Genomic DNA, 16231 nt, shown 5'->3' on the forward strand with positions numbered 1-16231 from the left:
ATCAGGCTCCCTGTGCACTTCACCCGGCATCAAAAAGTAGTGAGGAGAATATTCTAGGAGGATCACATGGAAGAGACCCCAATGATAAACAGCAAGTCTAATAAGAGTTTGTTTTATCCATCCCAGAGGGAATCAAACACTTTAATTTACTATTGACTCTTTTAAAGTGAGCTGAGTCCAAACTATCTGATAGTGTGTGCAGTACACTCTTAAAAATAAAGGTGCTTCAAAAGGTTCTTCAAGCGATGCCATAGAAGAACCATTTTTGGTTCCACAAAGAACCATTCAGTCAAAGGTTCTTTAAAGAACCATCTCTTTCTTACCTTTTTATAATCTGAAGAACCTTCTTTCGCCACAAAGAACCTTTTGTGAAACAGAAAGGTTCTTCAGATGTTAAAAGTTCTTTATGGAACCATTTAGACAAAAAGGTTATTCTATGGCATCGTGAAACACCTTTATTTTTAAGAGTGTATGAATGAAGTGACAGTATGAAAGAAGCTTTTTTTATGATGGTGAACAATGTGCAATACTAAATTACTGTTTACAAACAAATGCTTGGTGAAGACACTTCCAGGTTCTTCTAGCACCCTAGAATAGAGATATTTTAGATTGATACTGTCTAATACTGATTAGAATTGAGCTAAAAATGACCAAAAGATGCTTTGTGTGTTTTTGTTGAAACACTCTATTTCTAAAAGCCTAGCGGAGATTCGAGCTTCCTTAGACCTTCATTGATCTGGAGACACTCAGGATTTGACATTAAAATTAATATGCTATTTCACAGTTTACGGTCATTACGATTGACTGCTTTATCAAGACTTGGGCTGACTGCATAAGCCATGTTATGTTAAGACTATCTATAAGGAACTAGTCTGACAGTCTAGCAGTCAAGTAATCATTCTCAAATTAGAACAGTCAAAGTTTCAAATAACTGTCATACATGACTAGCTTGTTTATTAGTTGTTGATTATTTGTGTAACTGTTTGGAATCTATTCGAAATGACTGAATGTCAATACTGCGTATGACAACTGTTCAGATTCCATTTGTGTATCCTGTGGCGCTCTTTTTCCCGAATATCTGCATTGGTTTTTATGGAATGACATTGAATTGGTTTGTCTACAAAAAAAACAGCAACATGGAAGGGTTTGCGATACAGATGTTGTCATACAACATGACAATGTGTAGCTGAGGCACTGGACTACTCTGTTTATGCAGGCTTATTCTCTACACTGGGCTCAAAATTCAAAGGGGTATGTAGAGCAGGCTGACTAGCAGCGTTGTTTCTACAATACATTTCAGCATGTTTCCTACAACAGTGTCTGACATGTTTAAGTTTTATTTGGTGTGAGAAAGTGACGTAGGAAAAATTCTACGCAAAATTACATATTGAAACATATTTCCAGAAATGTGATTTGAATATGATTTCAAACCTCATATGAATGTAGCTTAAAATGGATTTGTAAAAATCATATTTTGAGTGATTTATTTTTTTTTCCACACATGCGGTCAGATTCTAAACAGATATGCACAAAAATTGGATTTGGACTGACAGTCTGAACAAGGCTATAGCAGTTTATGCAACAGGCCCCTGATTGATCCATATCACACTGTCTCAAATGGCAATTTTTAATTTCCACACTGCAGCCCCTGCAGAAAATAAAAGGGTAACTTTGATGTAATGATGAATAAGATCACTATAGAAGATCTATTCTGACATATCACCACAAAAGCCCATACTAACTGTTTGTGATATGCAATATCTAATAAAATATGGCTGTTATTAAACTTAATTAAATGTCAAATATTGCTAATTATATGGACCAATGCAAATATATATATATATATATATATATATATATATATATTTAAAGAAATTTATAATTTTATTCAGCAAGGATGATCAGTGGTATTGTTTATATTTATTTTTTACTTCTACGTGGCACAATTCTCAAACTTGATGAAGAGTGAATAAAATGCTGCATTATTTATTTGACTGTGTGTATTTTACAACCTCCTGCATGCCTTGCAAAATAATTTACTGAATAAGTTAAAACTGGTTTTAATTTAAATTGAAAAAGAGGCTTTGTATATTTCTTCAACCTTATGCGTCATATTGTAATAACTTGTATTCATTTTAAAGGGGTCATATTATGCTATTTTAAAGATCATTATTTTGTGTATTTGGTGTAACAGAACATGTTGACATGCTTTAATGTTCAAAAAACACATTATTTTTCAAATACTGTACATTATTGTATGTCCTCTATGCCCCGCCTCACTCATACACGTAGTTTTCAACAAAGCCCCCTCCTTTGACAAGCGCAGTCTGCTCTGATTGGCCAGCTGACCCAGTGCATTGTGATTGGCCGAACACCACAAGCACGTGTCAGAAATGTAACGCCCCTTACCATAATCGCAGCTTCAGCTTTCAAAGTAAATATCAAGACAGTTAATAATGTTGTTAGTTTTACCATCAGTTCAAGCCCTAAAGGGCAACAGAGTTCAAAGGCAGTTCACTCTCCTGTGATGTGACCCTGTTCCCCTCACACACACACACACACGACGCGTTACTCTGCACTGCACAAAACTCCACATTTGAACAGTCATGTAGGATCTAGGTCTCACAACAGACCCACCTACATGATATCTTAACTTTTATAAAGAATATCTCTTTGGATTTGAGACTTTAGTCTTTGCAACTTTGCAGATCTTCTTTATGCACCAACAGCTTGTAACACTCCAAAGAGAAAGGAATACTTTAAATTGCATCATATGACCCATTTAACAGACATTAAATAACACTAAACAAATAAATAAAGCTCAGTGCTGCCCAGTCTTCACTAAAAGTTGCTTGTCTGAAGAACCTTGAAGAGCGACTGCTATTTTTATCTCAACAACTTCTGACTCTGCCCAATCAGATATTGACTAGTATGCCCATGTCAAAAGACCTAACTTCTCAAAAGCACAAATGGATGTTCCCCTTCAGGAACTCGAGCTGCGTCGAGATTCGCTTTGGGAACGCCCCTGCGTGACCGCGTTCTGAAGCACGTGTCCAATCCGTCCAATGAAGCAGCGAGACGTCAGCAGTGGGGTGACGTCAGCACCAGAAAGCATAAAAGGCGCATCCGGCCAGGCGCCACCCAGCTTCTGATCTGTGTATGTGTCTGTCTATTTACTGTTGTCTGTCCGGGAAAAAAAGCACAAGCACTCATATATATATATAAACAATGAAAAAGTCTATGGGGAGCGAACGGCAGTACAAACGCTGTATTCCCCCCTGCCCACGATATCTGACGGCAGGGGATACACACGATTTGTGTGTCGTTTGTTTGGGAGCAGAGCACGCACGGTCAGCTCTCGAGGGGGCTGGTTGTCATGATTGCGAGCTGCTCTCGCTGCGCACGCTCCGCTCTCGCCTGGCCGTGTTCGATGAAAACGGTCAGGCTCGCGATCCCGCTGTAGATCTCCGTCGTCTGAACCGCGCTACCAAACGGCTTCGGTTCAAGATGCTCACGATCAAGCAGATAGTATCTCAAATCCGGTCCGGGGACTGGTTTGTTACGATAGATCTCAAAGATCCCTGCAGGCGCTACTTCATCGAAGCTGGGTGGCGCCTGGCCGGATGCGCCTTTTATGCTTTCTGGTGCTGACGTCACCCCGCTGCTGACGTCTCGCTGCTCCATTGGACGGATTGGACACGTGCTTCAGAACGCGGTCACGCAGGGGCGTTCCCAAAGCGAATCTCGACGCAGCGTCTCGTTCCCTCGGGGAACCATGGTTACATACGTAACCTAGAGACGTTTTTAGTCAAAGTGGGTGGTAGACTTTGAAAGCTGCCTTTATGTCTAGGAGAGTATTTGGGAAGAGGCAGACAGAGGGTGATAATGGATGAAAATTTTCTTCTGACCCCATTCACTCTCCATTTGTGAGTGACACCTGTCTCTCAAAGTGATTGGTGCTGCTGACACATCCATATAACAAGACAAAAGAGGAAGATGAGAGAGAGAAGTATATTGAAGTGCATCAGCATACACAAAAAATGTGAAAGAAAAAAAGATAAGGAGCAAAGATAGGGGTGAGGCTTCAAAGCGTGTTAGAAGTGGAAAGACAGAAATGACAGATTTACTTGCTTCTATTTTGAACATACGCTTTCTTCCTTGTGAGAACACATCCACTGAAAGCAATATCCCGCTTCTAATTCAGTTCAGCTGCAAGAAAGCTTGATTTTCTCAAGCAAAGACTCACAGAAGTATCAATCACGCCCTATCTAGTTTTTCATATTAGCATCATCACAGGAAAAAAAAAGATAAATATATATAGCCACAAGCAACAATCCGAGAACATGGAGAGCATAATAGATCTAATGGATGCTTAAGGACAATTTTCAGAAAACTGGGTAAAATCATCCTTGTAGAAACACTGTGCTTATATGCAGATGTTTATGATGATTGCGCAATCACAATTTAAAATAATAACATCTAAATTTTGATTGGCTCTTAGCAGCCTGATTTTAGGCATATGTTAGCCCCTGCCATGAATAAGATGCATGAAACATCCGCTCAATGAAACGGTTAAGATGGGCTGAATTCATAATAGCATAATACTCTTACTATGCATTTATACGGCAGAAATAGTGGTAGTGCTAGTATGCCAAATTCATACCGAATTACAAGAATAGCACACCAAATTCATATTGTCTACCCTTTATATGGCAGAAAAAGTAAGAGTAGTATGCTAGTGTTATTCGGAAGAGGACTCTTAATTGATATCTCCATATTTTTATATGGCAGAAACAGTAAAAAGTAGGATGCTAGTATGCTAATCGCCTGCTGAATTAATTTCTTCAAATATTTATACACTTTATATAATATTTAAATAAAAAAATGTTTAGAACATTTCTAAAACATTTAAACCATTATGGTAGCATGCTAGTATGCTATTCAGAATAGTATCCAGAATTCACATTTTCTAACTTTCATATGGCAGAAAAAGTGAGAGTATTATGCTAGTATGCTATTAAGAATATCATACTGAATTCATATATGGAGATATGGCAGAAATTTTAATAGTATGCTAGTATGCCAATTTCATACTGGATTCATTTCTTCAAATATTTATATTGTAATAACTTACAGAAGTATGCTATTGAGAGTAGTCTGATAGAAGCTTGAAGGTATGTTATTAGAAATAGCACACTGAATTATTTCCTTTATTAGGCAGAAACAGTAAGAGTAGTATACTGAAATCATATGTTCATATCTTTATATGGCAGAAACAGTACTATGCAAGTATGGTTGCATGAGTGCGTGCAGCTTACACATCTGGAAAGGCACCATCAATGCTGAAAGGTATATCCAAGTTCTAGAACAACATTTGCTCCCATCCAGACGTCGTCTCTTTCAGGGAAGACCTTGCATTTTCCAACATGACAATGCCAGACCACATACTGCATCAATTACAACATGTCTGCGTAGAAGACGGATCCGGGTACTGAAATGGCCAGCTTGCAGTCCAGATCTTTCACCCATAGAAAACATTTGCGACAGAAGATGCGACAAAGAAGACCTAAGACAGTTGAGCAACTAGAAGCCTGTATTAGACAAGAATGGGACAACATTCCTATTCCTAAACTTGAGCAACTTGTCTCCTCAGTCCCCAGACGTCTGCAGACTGTTATAAAAAGAAGAGGGGATGCCACACAGTGGTAAACATGGCCTTGTCCCAACTTTTTTGAGATGTGTTGATGCCATGAAATTTTAAATCAACTTATTTTTCCCTTAAAATGATACATTTTCTCAGTTTAAACATTTGATATGTCATCTATGTTGTATTCTGAATAAAATATTGAAATTTGAAACTTCCACATCATTGCATTCTGTTTTTATTCACAATTTGTACAGTGTCCCAACTTTTTTGGAATCGGGTTTGTAGAACAGCATACTGAATCCTTATCTTTATATGGCAAAAAACAATAAAGGCATTGCGCAATTTGAATAGGATACTGAATTCATCTTCATAAAAGTAAGCATATTATTCGGAATATCATATTGATTTCAGATCTTTATCTTTTCATGGCAGAAAGAGTAATAGTGGTATGCTAGTATGTCAACTGCCTACTGAATTCATATATTCAAATATTTATATTGTACAAAGAGTAAGGGTAGTATGCTATTCAGAACAGCATACTGAAATCTTATCTTTACATGGATGAAATAATACAAGTAGCATGGTATCCGGAATTGTATACGTAATATATAAAAAAATTATTTAAGTATGCTATTCCCAATTCTGGAATTTATTTATTTTTATTTAATGTGCTTGGTCGCCTAAAAAAGCAAAGTAACTCATATGTATCGATTGACTTGAATGTATTGAATCTCAGTATTATAGCTGTTGGTGCAAGGCAAAACTTTATTAAGCTTTTAAAAAGTGTTTTAATTTACCATAGATGGTTCCTCTGTGACTCACACATCCTGCACAGATTATCAGGCACAGCCTGGGCGTTGTTTAATTGGGATTTCAGCGAGAATGAGCCACGGTGTCACACTGAGAGACGGTGTCCAGCTTAAGTCCACTGCTGTCGGAGCACACAGACATGCGATCTGGTGACTGGCACTTGCTGTGCCCACGCGTTTCCCATGCCGTAAAAACCGAAGACGGCGCTAAGAAACAGCAGCCTAGAGATTAGCGTGGCAATTATCTGTGAAGCAATTATCAGCCGACGAGATGAAGACGACTGCTTTCCAAGGTGTTTCTTTGTGTGTTTAATAGCTGTAGAGTAGTTTGATAAATTGTCAGAGCGAGTTTGTGCGATGCTACAATTCACGGCTGACAGATCTGTTTGAGGTCTGATACGGTGAGAACTCAATTAATTAGGAGTTTTTGACTTTTCATTAACCTACTCTGACACTTTCTACAAACTATGCTAAGATTTAAGATGCCACCAAATTAACTAGAAGTGAGGAATCGAGGAACGTGTTGCCGAATTCCTGCCAGCAAAGGAACCAAGAGGGATTCGGTCTTCAACAATAATATCCATGCAGGCAGATGTGTGGGGGGAGAAAAGGCAGATGTGTGGGGGGAGAAATCCAAAATGTTTTCACTTGATGAACATACGTCCTTTGAGACTTCTTTCGGTGTGTGGTCTTTTTATATTAACTGAGTGTGACATGTCATGCTGCATCCAGTCTATTTATACACATCTTCAATGGCAGATTATCTTTAAAGCACTGCAGTTTGACTAACAAAAGCAGATGTGGTTTGGGAAATGATTAGTGATGCACAGTGACACCCAGGTAAGAGCAACACAAAATGAAATTCATTCAGCTCTAAACGAGTCGAACAAATATAAGTGAATGTTTCATCACATGTTGCACATTTTTGGCATCTGTTCTCACACACCTTACACTCTAAACGCCTTAAAGATTTATCTCGCACCCTCAGTTTCTCATAAACACGACACTCGCTCTCTGCTCTGCCAATTCTCACATGCTCTCGCTCTCTGACACTATCTCTCACCTGATTCGTCATCAGACTTGTTCTCGTTCTCGGAGTCGGTGAGGGTGAGAGCTGAGTTCTCCCGGCTGGAGAGGCCAGAGCTGCGGCGGGACTTGATCTCATGGCCGGCCCACAGCTGGATGGCTCGCTCAGGTGAAATCGGGCCCTCTGGGTCGGAGTCTGCGTCTGAGCCGGCGCTCAGAGAGTAGCCGTGCTGTAACAGGCCGATGTCTGGGCAGTATGCATTCTGATGCGGGGCTGGTTCACAAATGCCCAGCTCAGCTAGAGTAAAGTTCCCTAAAGTGGTAAAAACAAAGCACAGTCAGTCAGTCAGCGTTGATGCATATGGAGGGAATGGCCTGAGAGAATTCACTGATGCTGCTGTGATTCATCCTGTGAAGAAATCAAGCCATTTACACACTGCAGATATACTAAACAAGGAAGTTAACCAGCTAAACTAATGAACTAGTTTTACAAAGTGCACACATCCTTTCTAAAAAACCATCACTTGGCAGGACATAAAACACAGTATAGCATGACTGTACAATACTTTATTAGCGACTCGATACTAAAACAAAACACAAATTATGATACCAGACCAGAATTACAGCATTGATATTGATCAAACAACAACACTGACAAGAAAAAGAGAAAACAACTCATTGCTTTCAATTTACTTCTGTTACTTTATTGCATGAGTAATGAGTTACTTAACTGAGACTCACACTTTGTTTTTGGGTCAGTTTGTTCAAATATTAGTATTAGTATTATATTAGTTTTATCATATTAGTTTTTGCTGTGGTATCACAAATTGTGAAATTTCAGTGGTATCGGTATCAATGTCAGTCAATGATCTGCTGCTTTTTCTAGACACAAAGGAGGAGCTGTGAGTACTTTGTACTTTTAACAAATTATTTATACTTTCAAAAGTATATGAATAAATAATAGAAAGTCTGAAATGCATGCATTCAATAAAGCCTAAATGCAGAGCTGTATTATTACAACATATCACAAAATAATGATCACCAATTCATTTACCAAATAATTTAAACTGTCAGCCCAGTCTTTTACACAAGTCTTTTACAATGTTATGTACACAACCTTTGCATCTCTCGGTCTCTCTCTACAGTATACACACACACACACACACACACACTTCAGATAAATATGAGTTTTCCTTGTCACTATATTTTCTCTGGAGGAAACTATTCTTTGTAAAGCTGCTTTGGAACAATACATTATGTACTGTGAAAAGCGCTATACAAATAAATTGAATAGAACTGAATTGAGCATTCAAACTATATTAAGGCAGAGACTCACAAAGCAAAGGGGGGGCAGCAGGAGCCTGAGGTTTAACAGCTCAAATCAGTGGACGTCAGCTCAGACGTCAGGTTATGTGTGGTGCAGGGCTAAGGGGCCTATTTTATCCTGCAGCTCTTTACCTGCTGCGAAATTTCTTTCACAGCATCACACCTCCTACTTTGATGAGTGTGACCGTGCTCATGCACACACAAAACCTCGACTCACCACATTAACAGAGAGCTGGACAGAAGCCCTCCGCTAACCACTACATATAGTGCACATCATCAAAATTAAAGCACATCAAACTGAATCGATAAACACAACGGAGTCCCAATTAAGGACAGGCATGCACAACCAATTTCTTCTCTCCAGTAATTAAAAGAGTCAATGCATGCCCTCCAATCAGCTGTAAATGAAGAAGCAATTTCATTCATTAACACTCCTTAAGACAGGAATCTTCACAGCGGCTGGGATCGATATTGTTAAAATCAAAAGAACTTCATAGTCACTTTATTCCTGACTATGTGGTGAGTGGAGATAAAACACAAACCACTTCTGATAGTAGCTCGAATATAATTATTCTTTTCAAAATGACGTTTTATGCTGTGAGAACTGGCCACATTTACAAACACTAATATAACTACACAGCTACTAAATGACTCTAGATTGTTCTATGCTACTAGTAATGTTACAAACATAACTCGTAGTGCTATCAGTCTAGTCAGACCGTACTGTACCTGACATGAAGTAGCTCAGGAATGGGGAGAGATCCATGTACTCTGCGAGGGCAACAACACAAAACACCATATTTAATACTCAACAATCTTGCATCTAACCTGATACATTTATCACATATAAATGGCATCAGCTTTATGTACTGCACTGCTAACATTTCTTCCAACACCTCACAAACAGGTTTTCCCACTGTACAGTGTTTATTATTGCTTTTCATAAAAGCCCCAAAAAAGATAAAACAGGTTTGTATGAAACAAAAACATTTTTGATGGCAAACCACAAAAAAAAAGTTATTCTAAGGTTTATTTGTGTGTATGTGTAACATTTGTGAGTATGCAGATTAGACTGCGGCATGACAAATATTGTGTTCGTATTTCCATGAACAAATGTACAGGGGCTCAAAAAGGACACTCAAGTCCTAAAATCTATGAATGCAATTATTTTCAATATCAAATAATCAAAGTAGCACTGATATCAAAAGCACATTTTCAAAGCATTTTATCCCACCCACAAAATGAAATACATAGATAACAATTTTTTTTATTAAATTATATATTTGTTTAATTTTGGGGCCACTGTATACACAAATGAGAGAGATATGTATTGTTATGTTGCTGAAATGAACTTTTATCTTATTATCTAAATAAAAACATGCAAATATATCACACAGATACACACATGCATCATGTGAATTCCTACTTGGTGAAATTAATTATAAAAAAAAGAAGGAAAAAATACAACTGAAATATTTTTTTTAAGTTTTAAAATACTGTATAATTATATTATACTTCTGAAGGAGTTTTCAGTCATAATTTATTTCTGTTGTCCATCTTAGAGGCAGTGAAGACATGGAAACACATACAAGCCTAATGTCTGATGGAGATCTGCAGACTGAGAAGAAACTACAAAAATCTTGTTCCCTTCTTATGTTTACAGATTTCTAGTACTGCCAGATGGAAAAATACAATGGCAAACCAAAAGAATGGGCATCTCTTTCTCAAACTGGGAATCATTCCCAGAGTGGGGACTGATCCCAAGAACACACTCAAAGCCTGTCGAAATCACAACTCCCAAAGGAGGTGGTCTTTCACAGAGAGAGGCAGCAAAAACAAACCCACCATTTTCAAGACCTCGTAATATTATCAAAATGTCTCAATTTCAATATGTTCTTTTAAAGTTCTCTAAAATACGACATACGCGTGTGTGTGTGTGTGTGTGTGTGTGTGTGTGTGTGTGTGTGTCTATTTCATTCTCTCTTCTTGAACACTTCAGATGCTCAGATTTTCACATTGGCTGGTGGATGCAGTGCTTTTTACAACATGAGAACTCCTTGTGGGTTATTTACTCAATTACACACTTTTCATTACCTCTGAGAATCTGGACTTTATGTCTCTCATAAGCTCCTCTGATTGGGGATCATGTCTCTTTCTTCATTGCACACACTTCACTTCACCTGTGCTGCCAGTGGCTGCTGTAAGAGCCACCGCGCTCCATATATTCTTGACCTTTGGCTTTCTATTTCCTGTGCTCCTGACATTGGTCCTCAAATAGTAGAACTCAATTCCTACATGTCATGCATTTGCTGAGATTACTAAACTGCTTCCTACAGCTATCAAATTCAGTGGTCTCTAAGGCAGTACAACAATTTGTCCTTGTTCCGTAGTTGTCTAAAACATCACAGTTTTTATAATGAACTACTGTTTACCAGCAACATTTTGGCACTACCTGAAAATATACCATTTACAGATCATGATTTTATGAGCTGTATGGAAAGACAAATGCATAAACTAAATTGTGTAGGCAAGAAATAGAATCTGTACAATCCTCTAGACCAGGAAATTGTTGAACAAATAACCTGCAACTTGTGCACACACCTGTGATGTAGTTTGATTGATGTTTTTAAATATTTTTATGTTTTCAGAATGGTATTTTACAGAATGGTATTACATGGTAAAATAGATGTTAATATGTTTTTCAACCTAACATACATTGTACATAAAATATTATTACAAAAGTTTGGGGTTTGGTCATTTTTTTTGTTTATGACAGTCTCTCATGCTTATCAAGGCTGCATTTATTTGATAAAAAAAATATAGTAAATAATATAATAATAATAATAATAATAATAATAATAATAATAATAATAATAAAATGTAAAATATGTGATGTTAGATGTAATTTATTATTATTTAAATTTAAGATGTAATTTATTCTTATGATGGCAAACCTGAATTTTCATTAATTCATTTATTAGCTGAAAATATTTTTTTGTGGAAACCAATTTTTCATGATTCTTTAATTAATATAAATTAATTCAAATAGAAATCTTCTGTGGCAATATTTTTCTAAATAATAGATACATTTTACATTGACTTATTTTATTTTTTATTTATATATTTTTTATTTTTACTGACCCTAAACTTTTAAACAGTAGTGTGTATGCAGACATTTCACAGTACCACATCCAACTCAGCAACTCCGTGATCAGTACTGATAATGCTAAAATTCTTAATACATACAGTACAGTATGTACATATATTCATAATAAAACTTAAAATACTCTACTTTTTTATCTATAATGTATATACAGTAAGTTAACAGATTATCATAACCGTAAGTTCTTAGATGTTGGCTATTTCAGCTCGATCAGTGCATATGAGGTATAACATATTCTCCCTCTTACATAAATGTACAGTACGCGCATTTTTAAGCTACTTTGGTGAATCTGCCAAGTGAATAAAGATAAATATAAATGCAAATAAATACAGTAAAAACTGGTAGAGAAGGTAGGAGGCAGATCATTGGAGAGCGAGAAAAATGTGATACACTATCACAGTGATTAACAGTGTGTGTGTGTGTGTGTGTGTGCGTGCGTGCGAGCGCACTTCACATATGTACAGCTGAGTAAGAAGCCATCTGTGCAGATCTGAGTTCAGTTGTGGACTGTGTTATTCAAAGACCTGTCAACTCATCTAAAGTAATGGCTCTATCTCTCTATCTATATATCTATCTATTCATCCATCCATTACTTCTCAGAAATTACTTTATGTAACCTTACCAACATCCTTCATCTCAATTCCCATTACATTTAAGGAGCCAAATTATGAAAAAGTTCAGAACTAGTTTCAGCGATTCTTAAGACCACAGGAGAGTTGCGGAGGTTCTTAAAAAAGGGGCTTTTAGAGATGCTAATTTGACATCCAGTGCTCGTATCCAGGCTGGAGGTATGTTTCGGCCTATGTTTTTTGCATTAAAGGGGTCATATGATGCTGCTAAAAAGAACATAATGTTGTGTATTTGGTGTAATGCAATGTGTTTATGCGGTTTAAGGTAAAAAAACACATTATTTTTTACATAATGTACATTATTGTTTCTCCTCTATGCCCCGCCTTTCTGAAACGTGTCGATTTTTACAAAGCTCATCGGTCTGAAAAGTGAGATTGGCCAGCTATCCAGTGCATCGTGATTGGCTGAATACCTCAAGCGTGTGACGGAAATGTTACGTCCCTTACCATACTGTGTTTCCGAGTGTCCCGGTGCGACGAGACAAAACCAATAAAAACCCATTACAAACGAGGAATTTGTTGCATCCAGTGGGGACATAATTACTGATTGTAATGACTTATACTGTGTTTTTACGGGTTGCTTTGTGTATTGTGCCACGTAAACATAAAACCATGTCTGCATTTGTGATCGGAGAAACGGCAAACAACAAGCGCTACTTTACAATGCTCAAAACTCGTGTTTGAATCATCAGTGGCAAATTCTTTAAATATAAAAAACATACTTACAGGCTGCGAGTCAGAAGCGCCAAGACTGTCCTTGCAAAGTTGGAACTGCCCAACTTTATAGAAACAGCCTTTGAGCACAAACGCATTGTATGCTACTCTGCAGGTTCAGGAAACAGTCCTCCATAAAATGTGCTGCACACATCTGAATATTTGGGTTGAACTGTTCTGGAACAGTGTTGTAAATACAACTTAACCACTGATTTCTAGTTGTGTCCTCTTTTGGAAGGCCAAACAAAGTAGTTTCGCTTTCACAACGAAACACACAGCGGCTTGAGTGAGTGGCACCCGGTGGGCTTGAGTGAGGAACGGCCGGCGGACTTGAGAATGGCGTAGCCGGCGGATTCGACGAAGGAGTGTCCGGTGGGCTTGCGGCAACCACATGTGACGACCCCGGGCTGGACTCTGCTTCGTCCACAGTGCAAGCCGATCTGGGGATCCACAGCGCGAACTTGATGTATTTCCTCAGCGACCAGCACGGATCAGCTCCAGGCATGACGAAGCGGATATCGTCCTCTTTTGGAAGGCCAAACAAAGTAGTTTCGCTTTCACAACGAAACACACAGCATCTCCACAACATGGCGGCGGCAGCAACAATACTACAGCGAAAATAAAAGTTACTCCTCCTTTCTTTGCGTGAACATTTGGGCGGTGTTAAGCAAATCTTCTCACATCGTGACGTAGACATGTGGGGGTGTGTTTAAACGAAGCGTTTTATGAGGGCGTGGACAAGTCTTAACTTTTATAAAGAATATCTCTTTGGATTTGAGACTTTAGTCTTTGCAACTTTACAGATCTTCTTTATGCACTAAGAGCTTGTAACACTCCAAAGAGAAAGGAAAAACTGAAAATCACATCATATGACCCCTTTAAAGCCTTTTACAGGTGCCCAAACGCACACTAAGGTAATTTACAGGCCTTACGCACCCCCGAGGACTGACTCAAATCCCATTTTAGGCCCCAAGAGTGGAAACTGTCCTCTGGTCATTATACTTCATCAGACCCATGAAATAAGCATTTTACTTTTCTGAGAGAGGGGGCTGATTGCCCATTTGAGTAATATAAAAAGACCTCCGCTTCAGCAGGGAGAAGGATGTGATTTCTGCGTCTAGATCTGCATGCCTCTCTGTGGTCTCTCTAAAAACCCCCACACCCCACTACTGATGATGGCGGGTAATGGACCTGCTCCAGGGAGCGTCTTTGTGCTGCATGTTTGTTCATGTTCTGTGGGCTGATGATTATCATTGTTACTGAAGGCATGCACTGAGGAAATGACTCTGTGGGAACCTGCGAGAATAAATGAGCACTGCCTGAATCTTATTTAAATCTGCCACTTGACAAATTGAAACTTTACCTCTTTTAAAAGAAACTTTGGGAAGAGTTATGCATGGGGTACGCCATATGTAGGAGAAATGATGTATAGCGAATACAAAAAGTACTTGGACACTTTAGGCACATTTTAAAACTGAATAATTGACACTGAGTTAGAATATCAAACCAAGTGACACTTAATTTATATTTATATAAAGATTTATTTACAAATTACAAAAATGTAAAATAAATAATAATAATAATAATAATAATAATAACAGCAATAATTTAATGTGAAGCCCATTTCCACCATGTAATAATAATAATAAAAAAAAGTTAATTTCAGCTTTTATCTCACAATTCCTTTTTCCTGGCAATTCAGACTTTTTTCCTCAAAACATTTCACAATTTTGCATTTATATCTCGCAAGTTTACTTGCTGTTTCTTTGTGATTAATGAAATTTATAAGCTATTTTAAAGTGAATTTTTTTTCTAAATCAAATTATTTTCAGTGTACATTGCTAATTCAGAGAATAAGAGGACAAATAAACCCTGATATGAGGAAAAGGAGGAGTGTAGAGAAAGGACATAAATCAAGATCAGCCTGCTGGGTTCTAGGTAAGGTACGCTATGAAATGGATCGTGGGATTGTGCTGCCATTAATGAAATGACACAGCAGGCTCTGCATCCCTCTAGATATCTACACCCAGGTCCGTTCGCTTTCTCAGCTCACGCACAGTCACAACCATGACACCTTCAATCAATCAGCACCTGTTCAGATTAGCCTCTTATTCAACACCCACTGCATTGTGCTCTCCAGGGAAGACATAAATGTAGTGCTCTATAATTATATTGCTATGGAGATGCAGTTCGGTTCTCCATCATTTGCTCGTGACTGCTACACCTACATTTGATAGAGATACAGATTTTCCATAATTAACTGACAGTATACTGCTCTCCATGGTAAATCAGCTAAGTTAAATTTTAATTTACACCATAATTCACATAACCTTTCATTTTTTTATACTTTTTTTTGATTCAGGCATATTAATGCAAGCAGTTTTACTAAAGGAACATATATATATATATATATATATATATATATATATATATATATATATATATTTCAGTCAGGACCACTTTCGTTTTTGTTTTATTACAATAAAAGCATACAGTTAATGTTGGCGGTATGGTTCTGTTCTGGGCGAACTCCACGCGCCCGTCCATGCAGTCATGCCTGGACATAGCGGGGAGGGCAGCAAATCAAACCCCCCTGAGGTAACAGAACAGATCCAGTAATCATGCATCCATGAAACAATCCACAATTTAACATGAGTTGTAGTAAACATCCAGAAACATAGAGGATGATTGCCATGTACTCAAAGCCCTCACATATATCAGATTTAAATAAATAAATCCCAGCTAGGAGGAGTTGGGGATGGAGGAGGGAGTTAGAAGTGGCGTGCAGCCAAGCAATAGAAGAGAGGCTGAATTAATAGGATTTAAATAGACCGCTGTAATAGGTGTCGAAAACTGGATTGGTACATGTCATGAACAGCTGATCGTCAGCTGATGCGAGCTTGACTGACGTGGCCTG

General features: G+C 37.9%; 1 protein-coding gene across 1 annotated transcript in view; it reads right to left on the reverse strand.

Annotated features, from left to right (window-relative positions):
- Positions 1-6399: 6399 nt before the first annotated feature.
- Positions 6400-16231, reverse strand: part of LOC107561160 (teneurin-2-like) — a 19766-nt gene continuing 9934 nt past the window's right edge. Inside the window, exons 2-4 of the mRNA XM_016245527.1 lie at positions 9538-9579; positions 7520-7795; positions 6400-6663 (exon numbers count right to left, since the gene is read on the reverse strand). Of these exons, the coding sequence (XP_016101013.1) occupies positions 6521-6663; positions 7520-7795; positions 9538-9579 (461 nt within the window). The 3' untranslated portion in view covers positions 6400-6520. The remainder of the gene's footprint in view (positions 6664-7519; positions 7796-9537; positions 9580-16231) is intronic.

This window comes from Sinocyclocheilus grahami, unplaced genomic scaffold (assembly GCF_001515645.1).
Source record: "Sinocyclocheilus grahami isolate Dianchi unplaced genomic scaffold, SAMN03320097.WGS_v1.1 scaffold23.1, whole genome shotgun sequence".
Lineage (NCBI taxonomy): Eukaryota > Metazoa > Chordata > Actinopteri > Cypriniformes > Cyprinidae > Sinocyclocheilus > Sinocyclocheilus grahami.